General features: G+C 52.3%; 1 protein-coding gene across 2 annotated transcripts in view; it reads left to right on the forward strand.

Annotated features, from left to right (window-relative positions):
* DNAI1 (dynein axonemal intermediate chain 1) overlaps positions 1 to 16,057 on the forward strand; it is a 55,422-nt gene that overhangs the window by 36,218 nt on the left and 3,147 nt on the right. Inside the window, exons 13-19 of one of the 2 annotated variants that reach the window (XM_081067385.1) lie at positions 5,551 to 5,798; positions 10,357 to 10,446; positions 10,575 to 10,662; positions 11,300 to 11,379; positions 12,601 to 12,749; positions 12,866 to 12,965; positions 15,598 to 15,783. In XM_081067385.1, the coding sequence (XP_080923511.1) occupies positions 5,551 to 5,798; positions 10,357 to 10,446; positions 10,575 to 10,662; positions 11,300 to 11,379; positions 12,601 to 12,749; positions 12,866 to 12,965; positions 15,598 to 15,783 (941 nt within the window). The remainder of the gene's footprint in view (positions 1 to 5,550; positions 5,799 to 10,356; positions 10,447 to 10,574; positions 10,663 to 11,299; positions 11,380 to 12,600; positions 12,750 to 12,865; positions 12,966 to 15,597; positions 15,784 to 16,057) is intronic. The other variant, XM_081067384.1, reaches the window with a different exon arrangement.

Genomic DNA, 16,057 nt, shown 5'->3' on the forward strand with positions numbered 1-16,057 from the left:
GCCTCCTTTTGCCTGCAATTCCCAGATATTTATTCTCTGATCCAACCAAATAAGACTTTGACAGGGGTAGCTCTATACCCTAGGAAGGATGGGGGCCAATCCACTTCTGGGGCTAGGGAAGGTTGCCTGGAGCCAGGCCAGGAGCAAGTACATCAGCAAAGGGAGTCTAGGCAATTGCCTGCAACAGCACAGAAACATTCGCATCTGCCTCTCTGGGGCTGCTGGGTGCTAGGCGGTGAGCATGCCAGGCTGTGTACGGGGTGCTCAAAGGATGGAGACTGGCTGTACCCTGGGGCCAGGCTCCAGGTTCCCAGCAGAGCGAAGGAAGCAGGTGAAAGCAGGTGGAGGATCCCTGGAGGGCAGAGGGAGCTAGCTAGTCCAGGAAAGGGGGCAAAGCTGGGAGGCAATTGTGTTGGTCTGCTGCTCTGAAGGGGTCATTTCCAGCCCATTAGCCTGCTCATGGCAGGGAAATGGGGACTCCTCGTGGTCTGTCAGGCATGGATAGTGGAACAGATCTTAGAAACTCTGTGTGGTTCTGACTAGCTATCATACAGGAGATGGGAGGAGGCTTCCTGGCTGTCCCTCAGCCTAGCCTCCCTTTGGGGAGGGCACCCTCAAAAGGAGCCAAAATCAGGCCCTGATTCCCAGCACTACACCCATTCCCAACTCGTTCCTACCACATCTCGGCCTGTCCCTGAGCCTGCCCAGGCCAGAGATACACTTGTAGGGATTTAAATCTTTCCATTTATTTGTCAGCTTCACTAATTAAGCAGTGTTAATTTCATTTACTGAAAATGGAAATTCGTCCACCTCATTTCCCCCTCTTCATCCTACACACACAAAATCCATCACTCCTCGGCTGCAGGCTGTGTAAAATTTACAGGACTGATTATATTGTCAGGTCTCTTTGTAAATACAGTCCATTAAGGCCACTGTGCTCACAGGGTGGTAGTGCAAGGGCATTCCTGTTGGTAGTTTAATTACTGGTTAGTTATTTAGGTTCGCAAATGTTTGCCTCATTTTCCCTAAATCAAACGAAATGTCCTGCTTGATGTATTCTGTCTCCGAGGCCTTGCTCTTACTTTTCACACTGTTTAAATATGACTTCTAATCAGATGAGTGCTTGGAAAAGCCCAGCTGCCTGGGAGGCTGAGCCCAGCCTGGCACCATGGCCTCTATGCCATGCTGGAGGTTTGGAACCCTCTAGCACTGATCCCCTTTCTTAGGGCAGCCTTGATCTGGTCCCCTGCCCTTGGGGACTGTGAAAATCCTAACCCAAGGGGCATTTCTGTTCCTGGAGTCCAAGGTGGCAGGGCTGGGATGTGGGAAACAGAGGAAAACATTATCATCAGAAGAGCTAGGGATCATTGCATCCATCTCCCGACTTCTAGAGGGACTGCTTCCAAATTATCCCATGGAAAGGTACCATCTATGGGGGCCTCTCCCTCTGATTCTTAAAAGTAGGGTTTGGGTCAACCATCCCTGAATGCCTACAAAATTAGTGTCCTATGGCTGCTGTAACAAATGACCACAAACATATTGTTTTAAGACAATACAAATGTATTATCTTACAGTTCTAGGGGTCAGAAGTCTAAAATGGGTTTCACTGAATGAGAATCAGGGCTCAGCAGAGTTTCAGTACTTGGGGAAACTCTAAGGGAACATGTTTTTTGTGGGTTTTTTTTTTCCTTTTCCCACTTCTAGAGGCTGCCCACATCCGGTGGCTTGCGACACCCTTCTAGCCAGCAATTGCATCATTCTGACATCTGCTTCTGTTGTCGCATCTCCTTCTCTCTGACTCTCTGCCTCCCTCTCTCCCTTATAAGGACCCCTGTGATTACATTGGATTCACCCACATAATCCAGGATAATCTCCCCATCTCAAGGTCTTTAATTTAATCACATCTGCCAAATTCCTTTTGCCGTGCAAAGTAACATATTTATGGGTTCTGGGGATTAGGACACAGACATCTTGGGAGGGACCATTATTCGGCCTACCACAGCTCCCCTCCATGTGCCTGTTGCATGACTTCATAAAGGGAGGCATTAGATAGCTGCTGCCTTAGAGTCAGCCCTGGGCTGGACGCATCTGGGGTGCCACCCTAAGAGAGGAGGAGGCCTGCTGTCCGAGGCTGGCTTGAAATCCTTGTTTCTGCAGGTTAACACCTACTTCCCTGACCTGCCTTTAGCCTGATGTTCCAACATGCCCGCTGCTTGCATTGCCCTCTCCAGATCCTGAGCAGGAGCCCAGGCTCCTCCTGACAGCGAAAACTCTCCAGAGTGGACCCCCATGATCCAGAGCTGTTATTTGTAGAGCAGGGGTGAAGCTGGAGGCCGGAGGTCCCTGCTGGTGGTTGCCAGTTCAAGAAGACATCTATCCATGTTCCTCCCTGGGCACTACTCCGCCAGGGCCTTCGCAAAGGGAGCTGAGGGCAGCGAGAGGTCTGTGGTGGAATTAAGCTACCCCTCCCCTGAGACCATGGTTTTCAGAGAACTGCCAGATCAGACTCTAGGAGGTGGTTGATTTTCCTCCCCCAGATCTTGTGGATCATTCATTGAAGGGCGGCCTTAGCTATTATCCAGCAGAGCAGGATTAGCAGGAAGCAACCCTCCCACTGAAATAGCAAGCCTGTGAGCCATGCAGGCCATGCTCACTGCATCTTTTGGTGGCAGGCTAAGGGAAAAACCTGCTCACGACCACCTGTAATAATGAGATACAAGTAGAGGAGCTCCTAAAGGTGGGGGGGGGCACTCACAGAGAAGAGGCTGAATGGTCTGGAAGGCTTCCTGGAGAAGGGCAAAAGTACAAAGTGGAGTAGGGGAGCTAAGGCCACGCCAGCAGCCCTTTCCCCTCTTAGAGTCTCTGACTCTATACGATGGAGGGTGGTGTTGGGGGCTCCCATCTCTGTCACTGGAGCCACAGAGTTTGTGGGATTCAGGACAAAGTACCCCAGGGCCCAAGACCCCAGGCTCAATAGCCTTGAGCCTGATGTTATTCTAACCCTCACTGGAAACTGAAGCCCTGTAGGTGACCTTGATGCCATTATTATAGTGGGACTGTTGGTGACTGGCTGGTGACGTCACACTGGGAATGTTAGAGGGCTCGGAAACTGTGTAACAGGACTGCTGGTGGCCTGCATGGTGATACCCCAGGGGGACCATTGGGGGTCTGAATAGTGATGCTCTTTTAGGACTTTGGGAAGACAAGCTGATAATATCATGCTGGGACAGTTGGAAGTTTGAGCTGGGGTGTCACACTGGATATACTGGAAGAGCAAGATAGTGAGGTTTCATAGGAGTCAGGATGAGACTATTATAAACTAAGGAATGGAGAGGAAGCCCCAGTTAAATGAGTTTTCTCTACTTTCCCAGTATAGTTTGGCAGCTAGAGCCCTGAATTGGAATTCACAAAACACATAGACTAGCCATGGTTAGAAACTGTCATCTTTATCACAGGAGGACTCATTTGGTTGCAAGTAACAGACCACGAGAGCTAGGTTAAGACAGGGAGGCTTACTGTCAGCAAGACTGTAGCCGGGGAATGGTGATTGGTGGCTGTGTGTCCCTCTCTCACGAAATCTACGCTTCTCTCTGCCAGAAGTTTCCTCTTGCCATGCTCGACTGCCCTGTCCCTTAACATTCTCTAGTCCAGAGTCTGGAGGGATTGGGTTGGCTTTGCCAGTCACCAGAGGAAGTATGGTGCCTCCTCTCCCTCCTTTCTCCACCTCCATGTAAAGACCAGATTAGTGTCGTTTTCCTGAGCAGGGTAATTTCAGCTATAAGCAGGATATAGCGCGTGGCAAATACCATGTGATGGGTCTAATGCACCTACGCACACCATTTCTCCCTTCTAATCTCAGTTTAGCCATCTGTAAAATGAGGGGGCATTAAGTCCAGCTTTTAATCCCATTGGTTGTGTGAGTGGGTCAGAGATGTCCTCACTATAGAGTTAATAAGCCAGCCTAGGGTTTCCGATCCTCCATTCTTGGCTTCGCTGTTCATGAAGGGGGTGCTTGAAGTTTGTCTAGAGCAAGTAGGTCATCACTGCTGTCCCTCAAGGGGCTAGGTCCTGTGCCACAGTCAGAGCAAGTGCAGTAAGGAGAGCGTCTGAGTCCTCGGTCACCCACCTACATGCCCACCCACTCACTCTGCCCAGCATCAAGGACAAATTAGACTTCAAGGGTATCACCACCCTGTGATCCCCCAGCGAGGGCTTGCCTCATTCCGCTGCAGGGTCTGGCTTTCTCATCACACTAGGGGCTGTTGAAGGCAAACCCAGGTGCTCAGGATTTGCATGGTGAAAAAGGAGCTCCCAGTGACTGTCACACTGCCTAGTTCAAGCCCTTCATGATCTGGGTGGGAAAGAGACTCCCCTCAGCCACCTGCAGATCTCTCCCTTGGAAAGTCAGGCCTCAGGGCTCGCCCTGAAGCCCCATGGGTAAGATGCTGCCAGCTCTCCTTCCCACCCCCACCTCAAGGCCTTGAGATATTGCCAGGCACAGTGTGACCCAACTTGGCTCAAGGGGATCTGGAAGGCCCCCAGCTCCTCACTTTCTCAAGAGTAGAAGCATTTTCCTTCCCGACCACTGTATGTGTGTGTGTGTGTGGGGGAGAACAGGGGGAAGGCCCTCATCTCAGCTAAAAGGCTGCTTTACTATAGGGCCCCCAAGATGGGGGCTGTTCTAGCCTTCCACCTCTGCAGGTCTGGCTCCTCTGAGCTTGGGAAGGGTCCTGGGCTGGTGGGAGGAGAGCTGGACTTGAGGGTGGGACTGGATTCTGTTTCTTGACTGGATTCATTATCAGGACTGGCACCAAGTACGCAGAGAATGAAAGAGTGGGAAGCGCTCCCTTGATGTGGGGCAAGCAGAGAGGAGTGCCTCTGCCAAGTGATCCATTGTTAACCACCAAAAGCTGTGCCCAGGCCTGAAGGATGGCACAGTGGCCTGTGGAAGTCTGACTGGCTGGCCTGGGACTTCTTGATTCTGGGAGCATGCCTAGAGCTAGGGCTCAGGCTGCAACTGGGGTCTGAGAGGCCAGAGGTTATGGGGAGATGCCCAGAGGCAGTCAGTTTGGGACTCATATAGATAATTCCATGTTAGTCCAAAGTGAACTCCTGTCCTTGGCTGGGGGGCTGGGAGGCACACAGGCATGATGCGGGCATCTAAGGACAGCAACCTGCCCCTGGGGGGTGGGGGGCATGTGAACCCTCTCTGAGGATACTGCTCCCTCCCAAGCCCACACATTCTGCACTTAGCGACGCCTTTAGCCTGCATCCCCCATTGCTGTCCCTTAGGGAGAATAAGAAGAATGACAATCAGTCCCTCACATAAGCCTGGTCACCTTTACTGATTGTTGGATCCTCCCGTGAACCCTGAGAAGGGGTAGGCCGGGTCTCAGGAGCCCATTTCACAGGCGGAGAAGATGAGGCCCCCACTCTGTAGCAGACGCAGAGCAGGGCCGGGCTTGTCCTTCAGGTGGGGAAGGGCCATGGGGGCTTGCCAGCAGGATAGCCGGACCCTCCGACCGCACAGGCCCCTCTTCCCCGCTGCAGATGACTTCATGAAGCAGAGCCGGGGCATGCTGCTGCTCTACAGCATGAAGAACCCCAGCTTCCCCGAGTACATCTTCAGCAGCGACAGCGGCATCATGTGTCTCGACATGCACGTGGACCACCCCTACCTGGTGGTGGTGGGCCATTACGACGGCAACGTGGCCATTTACAACCTCAAGAAGGCCCACTGCCAGCCTGCCTTCCGCAGCTCAGCCAAGTCCGGGAAGCACACGGATCCTGTGTGGCAGGTCGGCTCAAACCAGGAGGGGCGATGGGGGCAGGGATGGGTAGGGTGCGGGCCGGGGAGTCCCAGAAGAAGGGACTTCGGGGAGGAGGGCCCACCGGGAAGAGGATGCGGGTGACGGCGCTCAGGTTAGAGGCCAAGGAGCTGGGTGTAAGACGGGGCCGGGAAGGGCCGAAGGCGAGACTCGGGAGGTGAGACGGTCTGCAGTAAGAGCGGGCTGTGCTGCTCCGGAGCGTCCGTCAGAAGGTGCCGTCTGTCTGCTAAGGAGCTCTTAGCTGTAGTGATTAGTGACGCAGAGCCAGTGGCTGGATGCCGCCAGGGCCTGACAGGCCTCTGCTGAGTGTGTCAAGGGCTCCAGTTCCCCATCTGTGAGCTTCCTCAACTCCGCATAGGGCTCTCCTCTGCCATCGGGGCTAGATTCGGGGGGACCCCCAGATGGGTGGGTGCTGCCAGTTGTCTGCCCCCTGGGTGGGACTGTAAGACCTGGTAGGGGAGGCCTGACCCTGAGGCTTCTCTATAGCGTCCCTCTTCTCCAGACCGACATGGAATGGGACCATTACCTGGACATCGGGGTGAGATTGCACCCCGTCTCCCATCTTTTTGCACTGGGAGTGGACTTCATGGCTTCAGTCTCAATGGGTCTCTTAGCTCTGGCTTTGCAGGCCCTTCCTCACTGTGTTCCAAAGCTCCCCCTCCTTCTGAGGCTGTGGACTCTGACCCTATGGGCAGGTCTGGGAGAATCTAAGGATGGATTTCTCCCTCTGGGCTCATGAGGCAGTGTGGGGACTCTGTCTTCTCGTCTTTTTCTGCCCCCTGACCTGACACAGTATGCAGTCAGGCTCTGCACCCCTGCCTCTTCTGGCCCTAAGCCCCCTGAGTCATGTGGACATCTGCCCCAGGTACTGGCTGTCAGCTCCCTGAGTAGGACTGTCCAGGCACAGGGGACATGGTGCTCTCAGCTTCATCCTTTACCCAGAGCTAGGGCAGAGGGGGAGAGGCACCCCTCCCACTAAACACCCTCCCTGATACGCTCTACCAAAGCAGAGGCCAGAGCTGGTAGCCTCAGGAGTTTCTCTCCACTGGAATACCCACCTTCCAGTTCATTGCCTCCAGGTACATGGAGGTCTCCAGGCATGGGAAAGATGTCTGCAGGGATTTTAAAGCCCAGGGAGAGGAGAAAGGCGCCTCTTTGACAGGCCTGAACGAGCGTCAGCCCTGCCCCTGCTCTCAGTCCAGGGCCAAGCATGGAGCATGTCTGATTGGCCTGGCTACCCTCCTCAAGCCCAGGAGAGGGTGAGGGGACTCGGTCAACCACCTTTCTCTCGTTCTGCTGTGTTCTCTAAATCAAATAGAAATGGGGCATGGAGAACACATATTTTCCCTCTCACTGGGCGGGTGCCAGAGAGACTGGAATCCATCTGCACAGGGGGTGGCCTTTTGCTCTCCCAGCATCCTGTCAGGAGAACAGGACTACTGCCTTTGCAAAACTGAAGACTCAGAGTTCTTGGCTGAAATCATGGCTTGGGACATGGGAGAGGCCTGCCTGTCTCTCACTCATTTACTCACTTCCTGTTTCCTCTTTCCCTCTCATTTCCCACTCCCCCTTCATCCATCTAATCATCCATTCAGTAACTCTTCCCTGTTTGCTCCTCTGAGAGCTGAGGATGCTTAAGGGCCTGGTCGCTGGCGTTCCCAGTGGGGAGATAACCACAGCCACAGGCTGAGCAGGACAGGGCAGCATGCCACGGGCTACAGAGGGCTCATGAGGGCAGTGAGGAGGGCTGCTCAGAGTGTCTTGGATGGGGGACAGGAAGTTCTTTCTAGAGGAAGCAACACCTGAGCTGAACTGTGAGGGATGAGACAGTATTAGATGAAGAAAGGTACAAAGGGGTCACAGGTACAGTGACACAGGGGCATCAAGCAGGGTGCCTGCTGGGAAACAGCACATCATTTGGAGCACAGTGTGAGAGACAGGGAGAGGGAGCTGGACCTGACACAAGCACAAGCACCGAGTCGTACGTGTGCTTCTCCAGCAAGTAGGAAGCTTCAACTTTATACGTTGGTGGTTTCAAATGAAGTGTTCATACCAAAGCCCAGTAGGTTAAGATGACAAGTAGGATCAGGGTCCTACTTGTTTGAGGTCCCTTGTTATTACTCACCCTGTCCCCTGAGGTACTTTCCTAGGGCTCCTAAGATTCTCCCCCAGCGTAGTTTGAAAATGACTGCCCAGCTATAAAAGGGTTTGGGGCAGAGGACTGACTCAGTTGTGTTTGTGTCTTGGAGATTTCCTCCGGCTGCAGCATGAGAAATATTGAAGCCTGAGCTAGGGCAGGAGCCATGGAGAGAGAAATGAGAAGATAGGGTTCAGAGCTGTTGAGGCAGTAAAATCAATAGAAGGAAACGACTGATTTGACGTGGGAAAAGGAAAGAATTGGTGATGATGCTACCTGGGTCTGTGGTTTGGAGCGCCCAATAGGGCATCCCCAGAAGTGGGAAATGTGGAAGAGGAACAGGTTTGGTGAGAAGTTAATACAAGAAGCCAGAGGAGGTGTCCCACCAGGCAGCTGGCCTATGAGCCTGGAGCTTGTAGGAGAGCCAGGCTGGTGAATCAGACATAAGAGACTGATTACATTGCCTAGATCAGAGTCTCGGTTCTTCTCAAAGGGACTGTGTCTCAGGGAGACCAATGAGGGTGTTTTGGATCTCAGATGCCAGGCTGGGGCAGACAGACTTTGTTTTGTTGGCAGCAGGGAGCCATGGAAGGTTTTAGAGCCAGGGAGAGAGAACTGTCTTTTCAAAGGGGACTGGGTTCCTGTCTCATGCCATAGCCTACTTCCCCAGGGAGCCTGCCTGAGTAGCCCAGCCCTGTTCTGGCCCCACTGTGAGCCTCAACCAGCTACACCCTACTCTGCTGTGTGTGTGTGTGTGTGTGTTCTGTGTAACACTGGGGAAAGTGGCAAGAAGGATGAATGAGCAGACACTGGGGTCAAGTGGGTCTGCCCTAATCAGATAGGCGAAGGAATCGTTAAGCAGCCTTCATCTCCTTCCTACCACCTGCTTCCTGGGCATTTATCCATTTACTACGTGCACCTCCCACACTTTATTCCTACCCTCCCGCCTCCACCCCAAGAGCATGTGTGTGGCTTGCACAGACTTACTTACACATGTACACACTCACTGGCAAATGCACACAGCACCCCCTATTGGGCATCAGGCTGCAAGGTGGGGTGTGAAATACAATTTGCATGCGTGCTGGCAGCCGCTCTTTGAACACTTCCCTTTGCGCCTCTTACAGCCTGGCCTTTGACACTCTTCCCCTCTCCCTTTAAAGGAACTGTCTTTACACAGGAAAGGAAGTGGTCTCAGCATCAGGGTCAGCTCTGACTTCACAGGCTCTGTGGTGTTCTAAGTCCACCAGTGTAAGCACAGAAGAGCCAGTGGTCCAGACAGGCCCAGGCAGGACTTGGCTGCCCTCCTACAGCTCTGATCCACCAGGCCTGGGTGGTGACTGGGGAGGGGCAGCGCCTTCTTCCTCCCCCACCTTCTCAATACCCCTCAACAGCCATAGTGACAGCGGTGGTTACAGGCAGTACCACTGGGTTCCTGTCCTCTCTCACTGGGCCTCCGCATGGGGGGGTGGGGGCGTGGACAGTAGTCCCAGCATGGGAGGTCTGGAGGGAGCAGGAAGATGGAAAGCTCTAGACACCCAGTCCCTCCCCAGCTCTCTGGGACATGGCTTGGCCCAGCCTCCACATCTGGCAACAGAAACATGAGCCTCAAGCCTGTCATCTTCATAAGACAACAACTCTGTCTCCAAAACACTTTCCCATATGTTTGCTTCCAGCCCTGAGACGATGGGTGGGGCATGATTATTAACCTCAATTTGCAATAGAGAAATGCACCTCTAATCTGAGATTTGGGAGATGGATTCTGGGAGCAGAAGCTAGTGGTAAAGTGAAAGGTGGGAACAGAGGCAAGACCGACTATAGAAAAGCAAGCCTGGAGGAAGAACTGGGGGAGGAGGCAAACAGGGCAAAGCTCGCTGCAGAACCTTGGCATCCCAATTCCTAGGATGACGTGATAATGAGGACATTAGCTAACATTTACTGAACACTTAATATATGCAATGTTCTGACCTAAGCGCAGAACATTCATTACCTCATTTATTCCTTACAACAAACCTGTGCTATTGTGGTTCCTGTTTTATAAATGAGGAAACTGGTTGATGGGCCCTGTCCCTTCCAGGCCCTGTCTGTATAAGGAGGTTGAACCCAACCCAAAGAGGAATTGGGCACCTCCACTGCCAAGCCAGTGGATTAGGGCAGCGCCCTGGCTTGGAACTGTTGCCCGAGGATGATCAGGGTGAGAGGGATGAGAGACAGAGATGGATGGAAGGAGCGGGGGAAGGAAGGAGGGAGGGCAGGCCATGGGGACTCTGAGAAATGGGCTCCCAGAACTTGCTTCTGAACCTCAGATGGGTTCTTGAGGGAGCCCTGCTCAGCTCACAGTCCTAACTCAACACCCTAGCAGGGTCTCAGAGCTCACAGTTTGGGGTGTTTCAGGTCAAGTGGCAAAAGGATGATATGGACAACAACCTTAACTTCTTCTCTGTGTCATCTGATGGCAGGATCGTGTCTTGGACACTTGTGAAGGTGCCTGTTTCCCACACAGGGTCAGACAGGGGTGGATGGGGAATGGGGGGAGCTGAATGGAAAAGGGACCCCCCCAACCCTGCTGGTGCAGACCAGCCCATGTGCCCTCCCCATCCCTGTGCCTGCAGAGCGAGCTGGTTCACACAGATGTCATCAGGCTGAAGGTGGAGGGCAGCACCTCGGAAGGTGTGGAGGGCCTACAGCTACACACAGTGGGTAGGAGCCCCAGCTCCCTCGCCTCCGGGCCTGGCCACCGCACTCAGGCCCCGTGAGGCTCAGCGATGATAGTGCTCCCCAGCACTGGCACTCCGTCCTCCTCTCGTACTAGCCCAGGACTGGAGGAAATGGGAAAGCCTGGTCTCTGCCCAGCCCTTGGCTGTTTGCGGGCCCTCCCTGTTTATGCAGGTCCCATCCCTGTTTGCAGACCCTGTTCCTGTTTATGCAGATCAGGTGCTGTTATGTAGATCACACCCTGTTTATGCACATCGGGCCCTGTTTACCCAGATCCTGTCCCTGTTTACTCAATTCCTACCCTGTTTATGCAGACTATATTCCTGTTTGCACAGAACACTTCCCTGTTTGCAGACCCCATCCCTGTTTACTCCGACCCTGTTTAACTCAATCCTGCCTTGTTTACCCAGGCCCCATTCCAAAGGGCCAGAAGCCCCGGCCCTTTGCAGAGTCCCAACTGCCTGGGACAAGCATCAGGCCAGAGGCCTGGTTTCTGTTTGCCTGGCTGGCCCCAGCCCTCACAGGGGCTGGGCTCACGCTGTCCCAGGGGCCTGCTGTGGAGGGGAGATGCGGGAAGCCTCCTGCCCAGAACCCAGCTAAGGCTGCTCCTTCTTCTCCCAAGGCTGTGGTACTGCCTTTGACTTCCACAAAGAGATCGACTACATGTTCCTAGTGGGCACAGAGGAGGGAAAAATCCACAAGGTGAGGCAGCGCGGCCGCTGTGCCAGCTCCTTATGGAGCGACTTAGACCTGAGTACCCTGCAAGCTTATTGTTCTCAACAAACCGTATTCTGACAGATCTTAGTACTCATCAGTTCTAGAAGGCTTCTTGGTGGAAGAGAATGTATTTCTTGAGCTGATTGAGCAGGAAGAGGGGCTGACTGCAAGAAAGGGGATGGAGAATCTAGAGGGTGGCGTTAGCCCAGCCCAGAATCTTTCCTTCTGGGTGCTCCCTCCCTTCCTAGTGGTGGAGGGGGTAGATGTGGGAGTGGGCGTTGGGAGAGTTGGAACACTCTGGGAAGATTTCCTGGAGTAGATCTGAACTTGAGCTAAGCTTTGAAGGTTAGGAAACAGGACAATTTATCTCTGAATATCGGGTGCATGCCATCGGCAAGATAGAACTTTATGGCCAGTTTCTGCAAGGTCTCTGTGTTAGTGGGTGAACACCTTGATCTTCTCCATCCATCCAGAAATAGCTCTACGGAAAGCTTTTCTTAGGCTCAGAGACTCAGAACGTTAATTACGGGCACCCTCCCTGGAGTCCCTGAGGCCCAGCCAGAGCTGGTCTGAATGCAAAAGAGGTCCCCACCCCCTCTCCATCACTCCCAATGGTGGCCCAGGAGAGGGTTACCAAGAGTCACACTTCTCTTGGTGTTAGGGGTCAGGGGCATGCTGGTCAGGGCAAAAAATTAAATGGGAAAATCGTGAGATTGTAATTTGCTCCTGACTCTGCACCTGCTCTTACCTGGGTAAAGTGGGATGTTTATCACTGTTGCTAGGATTCTGTCTGTGGGCTGCGGGTGGGCCCAGGGCTCTGTCTGTCCACAGACCTTGGCCTGGACATAGTCTAGGCCACACCTCACCCAGGACCCCCAGACCTACTGTGCCTTGGCTCAGAGAGAAAAGGCCTTTTCCGCCTGGCTTGGAATCTCCTGGGCAGACTACAGTACTTTCCCTCACCCTCCAGGAAGTCTCCCCTGCCCACCCCAAACTGCAGCCTCTTAAACCTCTCCTTTCTCTCTGGGCGTGTTGTGGGTGAGAGGAGCAGCCAGCAGCTTGGCCCCAACTCAGCTGTGACCGTGATAAGGGTTAGGACAGAAGAGGAGTCTCAGGTTCTGATCCTCCAGGGCCCCCACGGAAGTGGTGGCTGAGGACCTCTGTCACCCCTGACCCCATCCCTTCCCATCCCCACCCCCACTCCAGTGCTCTAAATCCTACTCCAGCCAATTCCTCGACACCTATGATGCCCACAACATGGCAGTAGATGCTGTGTCCTGGAACCCATACCACACCAAGGTCTTCATGTCCTGCAGCTCCGACTGGACAGTGAAGATCTGGGACCACACCATCAAGTGAGGGGGCCTGCCCCTGGCCCTGCCCTCCCTCAGGCCCCCCCAGGGGCTGGAGCCTGTGGGCACTGGTATTGTCAGCCCTGTGTCATGAACTTTCCGCCCCTCCACCACTGCAGGACCCCAATGTTCATCTATGACCTAAATTCAGCCGTGGGCGATGTGGCCTGGGCACCATACTCTTCTACTGTGTTTGCAGCAGTCACCACCGACGGCAAGGTGAGTGCCTCCTTCCTGACCGTGCTGAGCCACTACCGGAGATAGAAGGAGGTATTTCAAGGTGTCCCTCATGGAGAGCCCACTGTGTGCCCAGGTCAGGGGGGGAAGATGGGATATAAGGACTGTATATTTTCAGGGGCCAGGCCATTCAGGGACCTGTCAATAGAGTAACTGTTTATCCCATGAGGCCTCAAGGATGCCTTTTTGGGACTGTTCATCTTAAGAGAGCACGCTGGGAGATGAGACACCAGGAGGAGCAGTTATCTTCTCTGAGGCCCCTGAGGTAGGAGCTACAGGGCGGCCGGCACCAACTTGACGTAAGGAAAAACTCAGGAGTCAGACTTTATCTGCGATTGAAATAGTGTCTAAAAGGTGGTGAAGTCCCCATCCCTGGACATGTGCAAGTTGAGTCTGAGAAGAGGAGATGGGAGGGGTCTGTTCAAACAGAATTGGTGAAAGCTCAGCAAAACACATTTTGTAAAACAATTCTTAGGTGCAAACCCATATTACTTATGGACTATGATATACACAGAGAAGCAGCTACCCAAGTAAAGAATATAGTGATTAAAGAATCACGCTAAAGTTCATCGTCTATTTGCTGAACAGATGTTTACTAAGGGCCAACTATAGCACCCAGCTCCAAGCCAGGGCCTGGTGATTCAGGTCCCTGCTCTCGCGGAGCTTATATTCTACTGAAGGGAAAGAGACAAAAAGCAACAACAAGATTCCTGTAGTGTTAGTGCTAGACAGAGATTAAAAGAGGATGATGTGTGCACACAACTCTTTGTAGCAGCATTATTCCTAATGGCCAAGAAGTGACACAACCCAAGTGCCCAGCAACTGATGAATGGATAAACAAACTGTAGTCTATCCAAAAGGATTATTATTCAGCAATAACAAGGAATGAAGTACTGATATATGCTACAACGTGGATAAACTTTGAAAACATGCTTAGTGTAAGAATCCGATCACAAAAGACCACATATCATGATTCTATGTATGTTTTTCTAAATGGGCAAATCTTTAGAGACAGAAAGTAGATTTGTGGTTGCCTAGGACCAAGTGGGTTGGGAGAAAATGGGGAATGACTGCTAATGGGTACAAGGGTTCTTTTGGGGATGATGAAAATGGTCTAAAATTGGTTGTGGTGATGGTTGCATAACTGAAGATACTGAAAACCAAGAATTGTATAGCTTAGGGAATTATATCTCAACAAAACCGTTGTATTTAACAAGAAAGAGAGTGATGTAAAAGAGAAGGACTGGGTGGCCTCTTAGATAGAGAGGTTAGGAACAGCTTCCTTGAAGAGGTGATATTCAAGCTGAGAGCTGAATGACAATGACAAGAAAGAGCCAGCCATGTGAAGATGGGGGAGGGGTGAGTATTCCACACACAGGAACAGCTAGTGCAAATGCCCTGAGGTGAGAGTGAGCTTGAGGGGGTTAAGGAACAAGTAGGCAAGTGTGGCTGGGGTCTAGTAAGCAAAGGGTCTGGGAGCATGAAAATAGAGAATTTAGAGTTAGAAACTGGATTTTATATAGTGCCAAGGGAAACTATTGGAGGATTTTAGATCTTTTCAGGGTAAGTCTGGCTGCTGCATGGAGAATGGATTATAGAAGGGCAAGAGTGGAAGCAGACAAACCAGTTAGGATACTGCCACAGTTGTCCAGGCAAGAGTTGCTAATGGTTTGCACTTAGGGTGTGGTAAAAATAAGAGCAAACATTGGTTGCACACTTCTATGACAAGCACTATCTGAAAATCTGTCATGCGGGGTGTCATGCGGGATCTCTGGTCCCGCTCCCCACATAAGAACGCAGGACCTGGTGAGGCCAAAAAGGAACACCCACGGAGCCATAGGTAGAGGAGTCACTCCACTATAGTCTCGCTGACGGCTGGGTTGGAGACAGGAAACAGGAGCCACACGATCCGCAACCCACAGCCCACTTCTCTGCCAACCAACCACACTTGCTAACTGCAATCCGCCTCTCTGCAATCTACAACCCATAATCCGCGCTTGCTAGCTTAGCCACCATCCGCTGCTAGCTTAGCCACGGCAGTTGTATCAGTGGCCAATGGCTAACCGGTAACAGCTGATGGCCAACTAGTCACAGCTGATGGCCATCTACTACCCAAACCAGCACCTTTTCCACGTGAGGCCGAGCCTGGAAACTGCTCTCTGGGACTCTGTCCCCACAATACCTTACATATATTAATTGGTATAAACCCTGGCTATGCTACTTACTAGCAAGTTAGCCTTAAGAGCCTCTATCTTCTCATCTATAAAATGGAGATAATAATGGAACCTATCTTGTAGAGTGATGTGAGGATTATAATTAGGTGAAACAACCGTGTAACATGCTTGCCCAGTCTAGTACATAGTAAGTGCTCAATAAATGATGCTGCTATTACTGTTAATTCTGCATAGACTTAAATTTTTTCCTAAACTTTTTATTTTCATTTCCTCAACCACAGGAAAAACATGAAGAGACACAAACTCCCTCTCCCACTGCCTCCAGATGCAGTGTGCTCGGCTTCTGTCCTGTTTCCCTAGAAAGCCCAGGGTTGGTTCCTCTGAGGTGAGGGACACGGTCCTCATTAGCCCTGAGTGTGCTAACACCCGCTTCTCCACAGACCCACGTATTTGACTTGTCCATCAACAAGTACGAGGCCATCTGTAACCAGCCCGTGGTGGCTAAAAAGAAGAACAAGATCACCCACGTGCAGTTCAATCCCATCCACCCCATCATCATCGTGGGCGACGACCGTGGGCACGTCACCTGCCTCAAACTCTCACCCAATTTGCGAAAGATGCCAAAGGTACGCTTGAGGAATTTGGGCCGCTGCAAGAAATCTTCTCCAGGGTGCTGGGGGATAGGAGAAAGGGAAGAGCCAGAGGGTGGACCCCAGGTTTGTGGCTTGGGAGACCCTGAGAAAGGGTGGTGTCATAGCCCAAATGAGAAGCATAGGAGAAGCAGGTTTGTGGGGAAACGATGAAATCAGATTGGACATGCTGAATCTGAGTTACCTGTGGAACCCCGGGTGGAAATATCCGGTAGCAGGTAACTATATGGGTCTGAACCCCGGGGGAAGC

Source organism: Rhinolophus hipposideros (genome assembly GCF_964194185.1).
Source record: "Rhinolophus hipposideros genome assembly, chromosome: 11".
In the NCBI taxonomy this organism is placed as follows: Eukaryota; Metazoa; Chordata; class Mammalia; order Chiroptera; family Rhinolophidae; genus Rhinolophus; species Rhinolophus hipposideros.